The sequence below is a fragment of the Ciconia boyciana genome, chromosome 2 (genome assembly GCF_034638445.1).
Source record: "Ciconia boyciana chromosome 2, ASM3463844v1, whole genome shotgun sequence".
NCBI lineage: Eukaryota > Metazoa > Chordata > Aves > Ciconiiformes > Ciconiidae > Ciconia > Ciconia boyciana.
In genome coordinates this window covers 40,780,758-40,797,392 of record NC_132935.1, presented here as the reverse complement: position 1 = coordinate 40,797,392, position 16,635 = coordinate 40,780,758, and the positions used below count along the sequence as shown (strand labels likewise).

The following is a 16,635-nucleotide window of genomic DNA, read 5'->3' as shown; positions in this document are numbered from 1 at the left end:
TTCAGCAGTACTATTAGCTTCTCACTAACGCTTGCAAGAAATGTTGGCTTTGGCTGCAATCTCCAAATGTTTTCCAAATTGCTGGATTTCCAGCAGAAATTGTTTATTTCCTACCAGAAATAACCTAGCACTACTGGAAAGCTGTCCAGTGAACAGCATAAATGAAGACTGTTTCCTAAGCTGATACCTTTCTGTGCCAGTTATAGATTTCAATAACGGAGAGGTTTTAATTAAGTTGATGGACATAAGTGGGATTAATATGCATTGGGGCATGTGTGAAATACTGTAGCAGTTAATAGGGAATGCAGCATTTCTGATGTCTTCTGTTCATCCAGCACATTACTGATAACAAGGAAATCCTTCATTCTTGGAACAACAGTTCAATGCAGGGAGTTAGTGATATAGATTTTCCTCTGGTCTGAACAGATTATTTGCTTTTGTTTATTGCTGTCATTTGTGCTCATAATATGGGTTTTGTGGCAAAGCATATTTTAAATAAGCCTCACCTTCCTGCCCATTAGTCTATAATAAATTCTGTGGCACATTTTAAAGATGATAAAAGCTTCAGCTTTAAATGGAAACTGCAACCTGAAGCCCTGAGTAAGCAGAGATCAGCCAGTGATAAGTGTGGAACATGACTAAATTACAGAGCAAGAACAGTCTGACAACTTCAGATGCACACATACCCGCACATATAAAATACCACAGGATCATGAGATAATTAAGGTTGGAAGAGATCTCCGAAAGTCATCTGATCCCATTCATGGCTTAAAGGAGGGAAAACTTTGAAGTTACATCCAGCTTTGAGTTTAGATCAGGTCACTCAGGGTCTTGTTCAACTGAGATATGAACATCTCCACAGATGGGGTTTCCACAGCCTCTCCAGGAAATGTGTTCCTGTGTTTGCCCCCCATGAAACTTTTTCCTGACACGTGGTTTGGCTTTCCACCACAACTGCAACTCATGTTGATTACCTTGTCTTTGCTCCCTGAGAAAAGTCTGGCTGTCATCTCCATAGGCGCCCATTAATTAGTTGCAGGGAGCAGTGAGATTCCCCCTTAACCTCCCCTTCTGCTGGCTGAACAGACCTTGGTCTCTGAGCTTCTCCTCACACGCTGCTTGCTCCAGCCCCTGGCCATCTCGGCAGCCTCTGACGGACTCACTCCAGTATATCAGCCTCTCCTGCAGTGGGGAGCCCAGAAATGAACGCAGCGCTCCAGATGTGGTCTCACAGTTGCTGAACAGAGGTGAAGGATCAACTCCCTCACCCGCTGGTTGTACACTTGCTAGTGCAGCCCAGGACACAGTTGGCCACCTTTGCCACAAGAACACATTACACTGCTGACTTGCATTCAGTTTGCCCACCAGGATGCCCAGGTCCTCTTCTGCAAAGCTGCTTTTCTAGTTGCTCAGTGCCTGACCTGTCCTGCTGCATGGGGTTATTCTAAGATAAAACACTTTGCATTTGTTGATGTGGTTCCCAGGAACTCATCTCCTCAGCCTGTCAGGATCCCTCTGAACACCTACTGTCATCTGCCTTAACCTCCAGCATATCAGCTGCACTCCACAGCCTGGGAGCATCAGCAAAGCTTCTGAGGGTTAGTTACTCCCTACCATCACCCGGGTCATTTATAAAGACATTAAGCTGTACTAGCTCCAGTATCAACCCCAGAGAAAAAACATCAGTGAATGACCACGAGGCAGACTTTGTACCTCTGATCTCAACATTTGAATCCCAGCAATATCTGATCAATTTTTCACCCACACTGTATTCTACCTCTCCAAACAAAATCTCTCCAATTTGCCAGAGGGACAATATGGGCCACTGTGCCTAAAGCCTTGATAAACTCAAGGTAAATGGCACCCACTGATTTGCAAATGCCCTGGTACTCAAGCAGGGAGCAGTAATAAAATGCTTGGAGTTTAACAAGGAGGATATGCTGCTGCATGCCTTCAGGTGGAAAGAGTTCTCAACTGGAAGCCTTCAAAGGAGAAGGTACAGACCGACTGCCCTGTATCTACCTAGCAAATTTAATGACCTTCAGGGATATGACACAGCATACTCCCAGTCTCTGGGTGGAAAAAGCCTAATTCATTTAAGACTTCATGTAGCAGTGCTTAATGTGTGACTTCAATCCAATATAAGAAGCAAGAAGAAGAGGAAAATTTGTATGGCTTTTTAATCTGAGGTGGGTGAGAAATGGGGTCACACCGTCCTGCTAGCTGTAGTTTTAGCAAATTCAGAGAGGTCATATTTTTCCTGCTCTTAGCCTTAGAAAAAATAATCAGAACAAATTGTTAAGAGTAGAACAGGAGAATGGAGGAATCGTTAGCTTGCAGACTGACACTGTGCTGCCTGAAAACACAATTAAGAATAACCTTTTGGAGTAGGCAGTGCAAGCACTACTCGGGCAGTAAACTTAACTGGTAACCTTCAGAATTCTCTTGTTCAAGGACTGTAGTGGGAGCAGGTGTTAATATAGAAGAGGTCAAAGGACTGAAACAGTGTCCTGGAATTATCCGCAGTCTGATATCCATGCTTGGCTGATGATAATGAAAAGGCTGGGAAGCTGCACTGATTAGTGCCCTGCTTTCCTTGCACCTGCACAGGCAGCAGATATAATTTTCCTACTGCTATCTTTTAAAGTTGTTTTGAAGTCAGAGTTAAGGTAAAGCAAGGTAGTGAGAAATAAGAAGTGTGAACTGAAGGGAAGTTGTGTTGTGGAAATGAGAGAGCTGTTGCAGACAGTATAAGCATGTATTTTGTGTAGCAAAGAGTACAAAGTTTATGCAGCATTTAATGCTGCCAGACTGATAAAAGCCCTGGATTCTGAGTGATTATGTGATGAGCAGGACTGGCTGTCAGCTAGCATTGCTTTAGGTGGTGAATATGGCACAAAAAGAACATTAAAATGTCAAAGTCACTTAGAAAAGGAGAAATCCCAATATCAAAGGACAGCTTCATGGGGTGCTGACTCCACCTGTGTTTTACAATACCTCTAGGAGCAATCACTGCAGGGAGAGCTCTGCCTCCCACCTGCGGGTCAGGGCTGCAGCCGCTCTGTTGGGAGAATGCAGCTGATGAACTCTAAGGATTTTGACTGATCATAGCTTTAAGACAAGAGGGTATCACTATGACTAGTCCAGCTTATGAAACATCTCAACCTCCAAACTTCCCTGAATGAGTTCTGGCATATGCACACATGGAGCTGCAAATCCTCACTGCAGCAGTAAAACCACGTGCACTAGGAAAACCTTATGTGAAAGGTCAGGTCCATGCCCCAAAGGCTTTGAGGTTTAAATCTCCACCCTCCAGTAGTCATAGAAATATTTTTGAAGTGCAGAAAACAATATTTTTCCCCTCAAGCCCCTTGAGAAACACTCAAATCACTTCCTCAACCCCACCCTCCAACCTCCAAAACTGTCCCCATAAAAAAATGTGTCTAGCTCCCTGTTGAAACACTTGAGCCCAAAATGTAAAACTTTGGCAAAGTTATAACAAAATGCAAATGGAGCATCAGACAATCTTAGCTATTGGTGGTGCTATTAGCAATGCCCACTTTTATGACCACAGGGTAAAAATATCAGTGCATTCTCTGTACTGCATAGTACAAGGTTCTTCACCACCAAATGGTCTTCGTAACTTGTTTCTTAAATGCAGAGTGTAGAAAATGTCATGAAACTTAAAATGCTGTCTGCCACTGTAAAAACAGCTTTCCTAAAAATGTTTTCCACCATGTATCTTTACATGTATCTTTACATCTTTCCGCATGTATCTTTAGTATTACTCACTTTTTTTTGTTCTCAAAACTTATTTCAAGGGCTTTCAATTATGATCAGGTTTCTCATTACCAAGGTACTGGTCCATTATTAAATAAATAAATAAATAAAAAGAGAGAAAGAGATCACAAAAGGGCAAACACAAAGAGATTATATTTTATTGCAGAGCCGACACGTTGATCTGCTCCTGTCAATTCAGCCCTGTGACTATGTGGGACTTTGTGAGACACAAATACACGAAACAAGTTTCCCTTCAGCATGGAGGCATAAGAAAGCTAAGCAATCTCACTAAGATATTAGAACAGGGACAGAGCCTGAATCATGCAAATAATAAACGATATTTTTTTTCCTAAGCTTCTATTGTTTTGAAGAATAAGAGGTTGTACATGAAGCAAAGGTGCTGTTTCTGTCAGGTGTTTACCTAATGCAGCCTGAGTTGCCTCATATTGAATCCCCCCAGAGCTGGGTTTCCATCATTGCACAGGCATTTAGCATTTTGACTCCCTTTAAAACAAAGGAGGTCACAGGGTTTTCTCACCCACCCTCACACCCACCCACCCACCCACCCCCTCCTGTTGAAAGAGAAAAAAGAATTGAAAAAATACCTTCCCCAGGGGGACACTCATCAGGGTACATTCGTCTAGGATGACAGAGACCATAGAAATTGTTTAAAAAAGGGTTTGTGTGAGAGCTAGGTGAAGGGAAACCTTCCATTTTAAAATGAGGTTCCAATCTCAAACGATTAGGGTAAAAACTGAAATTCTTTGTGAAATAAGATGGGAATCTAGCTTCTGTTTAGCAGATAGCCTTGAGAAAATGAGTTCTAGGCGGCTATGATACCTTCGAGTAGCTGTATGGAGAAATCAACACAAAGGATTTTCTTAACTTCTTGATAGATGCAGGGAAATTTACTGGAAAAGGAATAATCTGTCAAATAGTTTGTTTCAGTCAGTCAGCAAATGCCAATAAAAAAATTGCTTGATCATTTTTTTTTCTGACCTAGGTTAGAAAAAACATTTTCCTTTCTAGGTTATAATCTCATCACAATAATAGTTTATAATCTCCTTTACATGTCGCTCTATATATGAATGCACATGCAAAAGCTTTAAGATGATTCCAGGCTTTGTTCAAGCCAAGCTACAGCAGACTTCTGTTCAGTGCCAAATAGGCTGCCTAGCACTATAAATAAGAAAATCCCTTTTTCTCCATCATCAGCTTTCAATCACAACACAAGTGTAATACGACAGTACGATTTCTGTGTAACACCTTGGCGCTTTCATAGGCAAGATGGAAAGCTTTCCTGCAAAGTCAATAGGTCTCCTGAGAAGAAAGGCAAGTGCCACAAGACCTTTTTTAATTGCTTTTCTTTGGCTGACTTTAACTAATGCTGTGGGCATTTGTCCTCACCATGACAGTTTGGCCTTCATTGCCCCTTCGCTCAGACACAGGGCTATTTCGGCAGGGAGCAGATACATAGATACAGCAAGTGGCGATGTGAAGAAAACATAGACTAAATGTTTTAGATACATGATGTAGATTCTCAGCATAACAATGCATATCTAAAGAGGCAGACTTTGCACAGGGTTTTTTGTTTAAAATCATAATAGTGCTGGACAAGAAATAAGGTGCTGTACTTTTCAGGACAGGCTTTTTGCATGCACTTTATTCTTTCCTTTCAACAGCCTTTTAATTCCTAGTATATTTGTCATCTTCTTCTCTGCCCTAACTCCTTCACTCCCTGTGCTTTCAGCCACAGTGTCCCACAGATCTACTGCCCTTTAGGATGGGTGCAAGGCCTGTCTATGGAAATAGAAATAGCTAGGGAGAGAGAGGTTTAAATCAGGTCAGCTAAGAAAAAGTTGTAGATTTTGGCTACAGCGGTTAATAGCGCAAATTAATTTTGTTTAGAGCTTAACTTTTAAAAATTACTTTCAAAAAAATCTTTAAGTTATTATTTTTCAAAAAGTGTATATTAAAAACAGAAGATTTTTTGGGTCAAGTTTTCCATGCCAAACTTTTTAACCCCAGTGCTCCCTGGGTGGATGCTTTTCCAAGTGCAAGGAAATTAGGGTGGTCTTTCCTTAAAGATGTCTTAATGCTTACTTTTACTTTCATTGCTGGACGTGCTCATTCTGCTGGTGGCCATTTTGCTTCAGAAAGCCCTGCATTAAAATCTGGCTACAGGAAAAAAACACTTCTTCATCAGACACCCAAAACTGAGAGCAACTCACACCCACACAACAGCTCAGAGATGACATTCATCTCTTTAACTTTGCTTTAGCTCTTGGTGTCACAGAGAGGATTAGAGGGACGTCACTTCTCTCAGAAACGTGACGTTTGCACGGACGCTTTCTTCTGCTGATGGTTTCGAGTGAGCAACCAAAGCTTGTAGGTCACAGCCAGCCAAGGGCTTGGTATCCCATACCAAGAGAAGAGAAGAAGGGAGAGAGAGGCATCACAGCCGACCTGTGGTCACACACTTCAGCCAGCAGCACCTGCATTTGTCCAGCAAGCCTCCAGGCCAGGCTTGCACTGTGCCCAGCACATTTTGCAGTTTCTAATTAAGCCCTAAACTACTTTAGGCTTTGATGATCTTCCTGATGCTTTTCCCTTCCCCCACAACTAATTTTAGATGTTCATGTTCAGTGAGATACAGGAATAGAAGCGACTCAGCTTGCAGTCACCCTCACTTAAGAAAGCTGGATATGAAAGTGTTTCTGAGCTACAGTTTACACCAAAAATCAGGACATTGGAGACAATTTAGCCCAGTTTGCTAGAGCTGGCTGCAAAGATCATAGCAAGCTCCTAAACTAACTCTGAAAAATAGCCTCTGGCAAATTCATGTCCCTTCCCATGCTGCCGCCTGTTCCTGTGACCCAATCTACCCCTCCTTAGCTTAGCGTGTGACTTTGACTCTTCTTGCTCCACCAGAAGCTCCCTGATCTGGCCTTGCCTGATCTAACCTAATCTAGAGCAAACTGTGGCACCCCAGTCGCACACATGCGTGGGCTACTTCCAAATCAGTGTGTCAGTGCTCTTTGTATTATTATTTTTTAATCACCTTTTGAATTCCTCTCTTGTCTGTGTACCTCTTCAGCCAAGCCCCTGAATGAACCTGCTGTTTCTCTATCAATATAATTTATTCATCTTTTTTTCTGGAGGGAGCCTCAGTCTGTACCTTAAGTGTGTGAAACACTTTGAAATCAGCAGGGGCACATGCCAAGCAAAAAAGCAGCACCGGGGTATGGTGTCAATCCAGCTGAGCCACTGTTTCTGGGAAATTTCTGTTCCTAAATTATTCTGAGCTGGTTCAGCAAAGGGTTTCTTGTAAAAAGGTAGTGAAGAAATCCCTCTTTTGCCCCAAGGTTACAAGTTATTTTGTTAGACCAGATGATATGACAGCATGATTCTATCAGGACAAATCAAAGTTTACTGAGCAAATCTGTGTTCTATAACCTGATTTATTGGTGCCATCTGCCAACACCCATGAACAGATGCTCTGTAGGACCTCACTAATGTGCAATAATGACTGGGAGAAACCCACTGCAAATGACTGAATTTTAAAAGTTATCGAGTGTAGCGGGAGAGATAACAAACATAATGAAAAATGTCTAGGAGAATGCATCCCAATGTTCGTTTTTCAGTTCCATTTCCCTGACAGCAGTACTTCAGAGTGTACTCATCTACATATGTGGGTATGCAGTGTAAAAATAAACCAAGCACTCACATTTTCCTGTGATTTTGCTCCAGTCCTTTGTTACTGTATGCTTCAGAGAAAAGAGAGTGTTTTGGTGTGAGCGGTTACAGTCACAGCTTATCCCAAATCAATGAGTTCTTCCTGATTGCAAGAATTCTTTTTATGGTCGTATTTGAGCAGGTCAACATTGCCATATTGCTAGCACTAATGTTTTTTTTTTTAATGGTTTTCCCCTACTCTGCAGCTATTTCCAAGCCCTGCGTACTCTGAGGGCATGCCAAGGTAGAAGCAAACGAGTTTGCAATTATTGCCACCGGCAACATTAATTTTGCATTCCCATCTCTTCAAAAACACAGGGGAGCAAAAAGAGATAACGGAAAGACGAGCAACTTGTCTGGATGGAGATTTGAAACGTGCCTGGGCTCAGAGCAGTCACCGCAGCAGGTGAGCGGGAGCAGCCCTGGCTCCCGCAGCCCCCGGGACTGCTTGGAGAGGGGTGGGAGCAGCCCCGTCCTGGGGTCCTCGTGGCCCCCGGCCCTGCCGCTGCCTCCCACCGCCTCCTGCCCGTGGGATTTCCTGAACTAAGCATTCATCTCTAAGGACCGGCATTAAAATTAGAAGCTGAAGCTGTAGTGGTGGGGGAGACGCTTTACCTTCTCTCCTAGCATGCACTATACGACAGCCTGCTCTGTCCGCACCAAGGGCGTTACACAGGGTTCATTCAAACGTGCTCAGGAATGTGTTTTTGATAAACACAACCTATCCAATATCTGACAAAGTTGTGAAATCGGGGGACAATAACTTTCAACCACAGCCAATGTTTCAGAGGCTGAATTTGGATCCAGAGCTGGAGAGCAGAAAGCCTCTTTCCCTTACCAATCCATTAAAATCACACTCATGGAAACTCTCTGTGGAGAAACTATCACCGAACTATTAATAAAATATTCCTGAACTATTAATAAGGTCTGTGGGAGCTTTAATCCACCACGGGGACTGATTATGTAAGTGCACAGGCATGAAGATGCTGGTTTTATCCTCAGTTTAAATGACCTTTTGGTTTAAACAGTTTTGTTTATGATCAAAATGTTCCCGAATCTACGGGAAATTATTTTCTTTCAAAGGGGATTATATTTTGATTTGCAGTAAACTGGCAAGTATGGTCGAGATTAAAGTGCATTTGGATGGCAAGATGTGTGTTTGCTTTTCTGATTGCAAAGGGTAGAAGTTTAAAAACATTTGTGTCACAAAATTCTGTTGTCCCATAACCCAGAAATATGCTGTAACTTGGTTTTTGAGCTCAGGTCATTGGTCTATGTAACCAATTTATGGAGTTTGAAAAGATTGGCCCTGAGCATCAGCCTGGATTTATACCTAACTTTGGTATTCCACAGATTGTTTTACTTTTCTGCCACACTTTGGTGTGAGGAGATGCTGGGAGATCATCTTGATTTTCAGCTTTCAGGCAGTTCAGAACAGCAACACAGTAAAAGGTTTCTGATGCATACTCACGCCAAAAGAAATAGATGTCATGAAGGAAAGAACAGGCAGAAATAGTGAAAAATTGTCTCTCATTCACCTCATAGCTATTGCTCCCGAGCTATTTAGCGGAACATTACGTACCAAGGGTTTTCAGTCCCAGACTCATTTCAGTTCAGAAATTTCCCTGCACAGGAGGTCTGAGCGGAGAAGAGAAACAGTGATCTCCGTGACATTTTCCTCTGATCTGCAAGCTTGGAGACACTTCTCCAATTTGAAATGAAAGATGTATTGAGGCCTGTACGGATTTTGGGGTGTCTGTGGCAGCTCCAGCGTTCATTTCATTCTCTTCTTTGGGGACGATATGGAGGGGAATAACTGAAAACAGTGAAGAAAAAAAACATGTAAAGTTAAAAAAAGATGAATCAGGCAAAAGAAAAGTCCCATCTTTGGCACCAGTTTCATTCAATCAATGGGAACAACTAAAATCCTGTGTTTGGACAATTTTGTCTCTCTAGGTTTACCTTTACAGTTCGGGAAAGGTGCCACTGCAGCATGGGTAGATATGTTGCTTGTGTTAGTTCACTTCAGGCCCCAATGAAGAAGACCTGGTCTGACTCTGGAGTGAGCTAGCTGCCCAAGCAGGTATCTGGAGTCGTTTCACTGTTTCTTCCCTGCTATTGCCGAGTAGCAAGTTAGCTAGATTAGCACTGGGTTGGATATATTTCTTCATGCTGCAATTGCATCTCTGAGCAACATGCTAATATGTCCAGCTTGATTTTCAGATAAAATGACAGTAGTGCCCACAAATAATTAGACCAATTCCTGCGTGCCGTATTTTATTTATGCCATTGGAATAAAATGTAAATATATCCTCAGGACTGGGTATTTTTAACAAGGAAACAGGTTAAGAAAAGGCTCCATGATCCCAGGGTCTTTTTCACAGTAGGCTCCAAAAAATGTACCTCATTATAAAATACACCTTCCCAAGGAATCACAAGCCATGAGAAATCAAAAGAGAATTCCTAAAAGCAAAAGCTCTCCAGCAGAAAATCAATTTCAGCTACTTTCACCTTGCCCCAGGGAAAGCAGCAGAGACAGTAAGTGGGGTGTGGGAAAGGTCTCATACATCTTCCTGGAACTGCGCAAGGCAGACCTCCAGACGGGAGCTTTTCTTTCCAAGACAGCTCTGCTCTAATTAGGGACTTCTGCAAAATTGGTATGTTGCGGTTCCAAACAGTGTCTGGATGATTCCCATATCAAATTTCTTTGGTTTAAAAAAAAAATTATGTCTTTGTCCTTGTTCTAATTGACAGCCTTACAAATGCAGGTGGACTGAGGGATGAAGGTCAAATTGAGCTTATTGTGCTTCATAGGGTAAGGAACAAAAATTAGTGGAAAGTTCCACACAGAAAAATGTTCTTTGGTTGTTTTTTTCCTGGCCATCATGCTGCCTTTTCAAGCGTCTTTGCGCATTTTCAGGTGTACATTCAGAATGAAAAGAAAGCAATTGCCTTTAAATAAAACTGTTATCTGAGGGGCTTTCCTGTAACACTTAATCCACCGATGTACCAAGCAGAAGCTAGTTTATGGCCTCAACAATCTATGTTAGGTGGACATAAAATTCATTTTCTATATAGGAAAGTACATCCTTCTCCTTAGTCGACCTTCTCCAGGTCCTCTGGCTGGTTCCTATAATTCTCAGCATTCAGACCTTTCTGGGTAATGTGGTATCATAAAGACGGGTCAACATGTTCTAAAAAAAACATGTTCCCCCTTGGAAATGAAGTCTGACTGACATTGCTCACTGAAGATTGTGATTAATATCATCTGTGCATTCCAGTGAGAAGGAAAAACAATTTTTCCTTTTCAGGTCAGTATAAATCTCTGTGTCTTAAAGTTATTTCCCTGCTTCCCATCTCTCATTTCTTCGCTGTCCTTTGCTTCAGACTCAGACTGTATCTTCTGCACTGACCTATGCTGCTATGGTACAACCTGGGATGGCTGTGGCAGCTCAGCCCCAAAGAGCAAAGGAGTCCAGAACTTCTACCTTAGAGATACAGCTTGTGGGCTGGCAGCCACCTTGACAAATACAGAATTTAAAAAAAAAAAAAAAAAAAGGCAAATGTGGAACATTCCAATATTTCTTAATATCTTTTTTTTTTAGAATATTCTATGAAAGCTTCAAATCTTCAAATTTTCATTCCCATGCAGGAGGAAAGCAACTGAATATGTGAATTTTGCATGAGATGGGCATTTTTGGCTCTGGTCTGCTCTAAAACCTAATGTTAGGTTATCACAGGGTAGAAAAATCACTTTTGGCTTAACTTCATACGTCTGTTGGTCAATGTTTTTTCTAGGTGGGCTCAGATTCTCTGCAGCTGTTTCTCAGCACAGCCCAGTTGAAGTCACTGTAATCTGCAGCACTTCAGTAGTTTATATCAGTCAGAGCTGCATCCCTAAACTCTAATGAATATTCCAGCAGCAATGGGAATACAGTTATCTTTATAGTGAATGAACACCTCAAGAGAGCGTGTGCCATCCTTAAAAAGCTCAGCTCATAGTTTATTGGGATTTAAAATGGGATCACCTGTTACATTGCACTGCTCGGCCTCCTGCGTCCTGGCCTGACTACCCACTAGTCTTGCACAGCGCATCCAATATTGAGATTTGTAATGATTTCAGATAAACTGACGTGTCTGAGGTGTAAGTGGCTTATACTGCTGTATAGCAAAAGAAAAAGGTATCACTTAATGCCTGTGGCCGCTCACAAACATTACCCGAGTATGGTTTAAGGTGACTGCCAGGGCAATCCATGGCCAGGGCTAAGGAGCACAGAGAGTCCTGCCAATCTGCCTTGGGTGGTAGGAGGCGGTGGAGATTTAGCCTACATAGTGCTAAATCTGGGAAATAATTTGACCTTGAAGTGGCGCAGAAACTATACTGAGCAGGTGTATAAGGGGATTTCCCATATATCTCACAAATCCACCCCATATCCTCACCAGCTGTGTTCGATCTCTGATGCTCCAGAGGAAGGTGAGAGAAAGCCCCAGGATACCCCATGCTAATTGTGGGGGGAACGAACCTGCCTGAGTCCCGAAGCCAAAGCCCTGAAGGAAGAGACCTGATTACGCTCTGTCCTTATATGCTGAGCTGTAGGGGTTAGGAGCACAGGCAGGATGAGGACAGCTTCATCAGGATTTCCCTTCACGGGGGAGAGACAGGCACCTCTCCTCTCACTGGAAGTGTGTTTGCACGCAGGAGCAGCGGTCGTCCCGCTATTTATGCAAGCGAAAAAATCCTAGGCTCTTCCCTGACTGACTGACATTTGTTAGATGAGAGCGTAGGTACAAAATGCCCATTACAATATACAATAACCTTTAAAGACACGCCAGCAACCTCCTCTTTTATTAAGCGTGCCACGCTGGCTGAGGGGAGTAGGACGCTATTGCAAACACCTCGCCGGCGGGACGCTACCTGCATGCTAATGGCGAGGGTGTTTGTGCACAGCCCGGCAGCGAGCACTGGGCTCCAGCAGTTTCCATGGTGCCGTCATGGTGCACTCTCCCTACACCTTCACTTATCAGCATTTCCCACCCATCCTCCTCCCCATAATATGCTGCTCGCTCACCCCGAAAGGTCAGCCATTGTAATGATGATTTTAGCAGGGGGGAGGCGGGGAGGCCGAAGGGTGAAAAGGTGAGCTGTGTGCAGCGATGTGCGTGGGAACCGGGGGCTTGCCTTACGCCGCACAATGAGAAATTAGAAAGCTTCCCCTCGAGGGAGCGGTGCTCATCAGCCCCCTCTCGCTTCCCATCCCAGCCGAGTCAGATGCCCTGATGGAGTTAAAAAATGTTCAGGCGAAGTGTCTGGAGAGCCTACTTTAAATCATCAGCAATTGATGCGTTAGTGTGTGGAGGGGAGAAGGGACTGCGTCTGCTAACAGAAGGAACTGATGCAAACGTCTCCAGGCATCTTTCTTTTTCCATCTCCCTCCTGCCCCCTCCCAGCAAACCCAGTGCTCGTTTGCAGATGGAAAGAGGCAGACTTCTTCCTCTGACTTTCATCCTATTGACTGCCGGGCTAAAGCACTGCATCTATTAACTGCCTTCCTTTTCTTTCTTTCTGTAGGACAGCTTTCCTGCCCGTTTTGGAGGAGTCCATTTTGTCAACCAGCCCTGGTACATCCATGCCCTGTACACGTTAATCAAACCGTTCCTCAAAGACAAGACAAGGAAAAGGGTAATTAGATGGGGCCGGGGGGGATAGGAAGCTGCAGAGCTGGAGTAACTGAGTAGGTGTCTGCTTTCCTTTCTTCCTTCTTTTTCTCTCTGCATTTTTCATATGGCCTCAGAGAATTGCTGCTGTTATTAAAACTTAGAGTTTGCAATGGTCTGGATTGGATCAATAACTCAGCCAGGGACCAGAAAGCTGTTATCACTAACAAAGTGTAGACACATTTTAATGGGACATGCTCAGGGACAGAGAGAATTGGCAATGTGGAGGGATTATCAGGCCTGGCTGAAGTCACTTGCAGTGAGGGAAACTTCAGCTCAGCTCTTTTTGTGGGAGTAAAATTTCCTATTTCATTCCTTCTCATATGGTGGTAACTCACTCATTTCCACAAAAAATGCCCATGCCTGAAGGCTGTTTGCTTACACTGCAGAAAAGGCAGGTCTTCCCCACTGAACCCCATGTGAACTGTGGTCCTGTAGTCATCTTGGCCATTTGTCCTCTGGAGTCTATCAAACAACCACTGGATCATCTCTCAGAAGGCCCCAGAGCCCACCCTGGTGTGTCTGACCAGGGCAGCACCAGCCTGAAAGCAAAGAGGGATTAAAGAGACAAATGTCGCGGGAGCAGTGCAAAGCGGCCACACAGTCCTACACCCCTGGGAAACGTCAGTCCCAGGGTGCAGGGCTGGGTTGCCCTCCCAGACACTGAGGACCTACTCTTCACATCTTCTTTCAGTAAGCTCCCCTGCCTCCCTTTTCTTCTCACCACTCTTCGTACAAGCCTCTATCCTCTTAGAGCAGCACTAATCGGTCATTATTCCTGACTTGCACTTTTCCTGATCTGGTACTTAAGAAAGTGAAAGTGTCATGTGCCAAAAGTAAGCACATCAGGATTTTCAGAAGTGTTTACGGTGCCAGCCTAATTCTTCAGCTGCACACCCCAAAGCTAATCCCCCTCCTCCCGCCCGCCCGCACCAGCCCTGAGCGCTTCAGAAGTTCCCACCTGAAACTGCAGCGTCAACTAATGACGCTCCACACCTCATTAGTGCTGTTATTATTGTACTTACTGAAGTAAGGAATCGATGATGACTTTGAACATTCTTTTTATTTGTTGAAGATCTTTCTTCATGGTAACAACCTGAACAGCCTTCACCAGCTAATACACCCTGAATGCCTGCCCTCTGAATTCGGGGGGACTCTTCCTCCGTATGACATGGGGACGTGGGCTCGAACGTTACTTGGTCCTGACTACAGCGACGAAAACGAGTACACCCACACCTCCTACAATGCCATGCATGTGAAGCATGCGTCCTCCAACCTGGAGCGGGAAGCCTCGCCCAAACCCATGAAGAGGTTAGTACTGCCTTTGAAATCTTCTCTTATTTGGCTTTCCAAACCGGTTTGGCATAAATCTAGCAGGAAGGGCTTATCTGGCTTAGAGAGAGGCTGTAATTTGGCAAACACTGACGGTAAGAAGCGCTTCACCATGGACTCCCACGTTCATGGTGTGGCAGGAGAAAGGAAGCCTCTCTGTGGGACCGTAATTACTCGTCTGATTACTGTGAAGATAAACAAGGGGAAATTAACGAGCCCCTGCACAGCGCATTACAGAAAGTGTATCAGAATGAGATGCTCTTCTGTACAGCGTAGTGCGGCCAGCAGCACCATTTCAGTGCTGGTTCCTATTACTTGCTGCCTGCTATGGTGCTGCTGACCCCAGTTATTAGCGATAAGGGTTTTACCTCCTTGGAAATGCAGCTTTTGTCCAATGAACACCACTGCCCTCTAAAGGGAAAATGGGTTAGTCTCTTCCTGCTGCTTCTGCTACCGCTTTCTCCATCCAGCCCTGCTAAGGCAGCAGAGCTGCCCTTTTAAGACCTCTGATTTTAGCTCTAGTGGTTGTGCATTCAGCTCCGAATCCTTAAAATTACACCTCTCGAGAGTGTCACCCTCTCGAGAGTATCCCAAGGGTCATTTGCACTGGTTGCAGGGATGGGGTGAGGTGGGTTGGATACCTGGCACAGGTTTGTGGGTGGTATGGCAAAGCCAACACCAGCTGCAGCGAGCGATGGCCGGGTTGGCTCCCCTGCAGGAGTGTAACATCTGCCCTTGCCTCACCCTCCGCACCGCACTCCTCAAAACTACTTTCAATGCAGATCCCAGCGATGCTTTAACTCGCTAGTGCCACTTGAGGAGTGCGGTGCTCACAGACACGGCGTCACTCTGTGTGACAGGGAGCGGCCATCATTTTGTCACAGCAAAATCAAAGCTGACAACACAGACAAGCCATAATGTCATGCAATTAATTTTAAAAGTCTTTCATCTTCAGAGGAAAAAGAAATGCATTCTTGATTCACAGCTCCCTCCCAGGTCAGAGGGATGCCACGCTGCAAAGTGAAGCCTCGTGCTGGAAACACACACACGTACAACTGACGTTAAGTGCTGTGAGTCCCACGGCTCACAGGCCACGAGACCGCAGGGCTACGACCTTTTGCAGAGTTGCAGCCATGGCATGAAGAGAGTTGGCCATCTGCATAGTCAGCAGTTCTCACTGCTGACTGCCAGCCTAGACTTAGAGCCAGGATGAGTTTATAGAGTCTGTCCTAGAGAGCTGATTTTAAAACAACTTTTTTTTTTTTTTTAAATATTAGCATAAATAAAATCACTGAATGATTTTAGAAAGATGCTAACTAAATATTCCATTATTATTAAAACATATATCAAGAATATACAATTTATGTAGCTTTATAGAAAGAAATCTGCAGGTTTTAAAGCTCCAAGGTGTTAAGAGCTGTTCACAGGTAAATCTTTGCTGAGGATCAGATCCTCGGCTGCAGAGAAGGGAGGGTGTTATTGTGCCCTCAGGGGAGAACCTCAGCTTGAAAATGAGTTCAGTGCCAGAAAACCCTGCCTCGAGGCAAAGCCTTCTTTTATAATCTGTTCACTAATACAAAAGTACATTAATACAAATATGGTGAGTGGATGAATCTAATTTGTCATGTTGCCTCTGGGCAGGCTAGATCTAACTTTTAGCCTAATTTCGTTATCGGCAGTTAAGTGAACCATCTGATCTTGTACCCTGTGGTCACTACTAGCTGTTAGAGGTGAAGAGTTCACTGCTTTGATAGATTTTCTCCTGTATTTGCGTTGATTCTTCTTTCTCTGAAATTACGGTTTGGCCTAACTTGAGGTAAAAGCCTACGCTTAGGAAGCATAATTGTGTGCTTTATTAGTTTTATTAAATCAGATTTATATCATCTAAGGCCTATTAAAAGGTCTACAGACTTCTACCAGCATTACCTGTTTTTATATATCCCCCCTCCTTGCCTCTTTACGTTCATACATCTCTAACACAATGAGAGTCTCAGGCCATGGCTGAGATTCCTGGATACTCCAGGGAGGTTTACACTAGGCACAGGTGATCTCCTAGCATTAGTCTTCATCTTA

At 43.9% G+C, this 16,635-nt stretch overlaps 1 protein-coding gene across 1 annotated transcript in view; it reads left to right on the top strand.

Moving 5' to 3' along the window:
- The window catches only part of CLVS1 (clavesin 1), a 94,301-nt gene that overhangs the window by 63,705 nt on the left and 13,961 nt on the right, over window positions 1-16,635 (top strand). Inside the window, exons 3-4 of the mRNA XM_072851255.1 lie at window positions 13,085-13,195; window positions 14,306-14,541. Of these exons, the coding sequence (XP_072707356.1) occupies window positions 13,085-13,195; window positions 14,306-14,541 (347 nt within the window). The remainder of the gene's footprint in view (window positions 1-13,084; window positions 13,196-14,305; window positions 14,542-16,635) is intronic.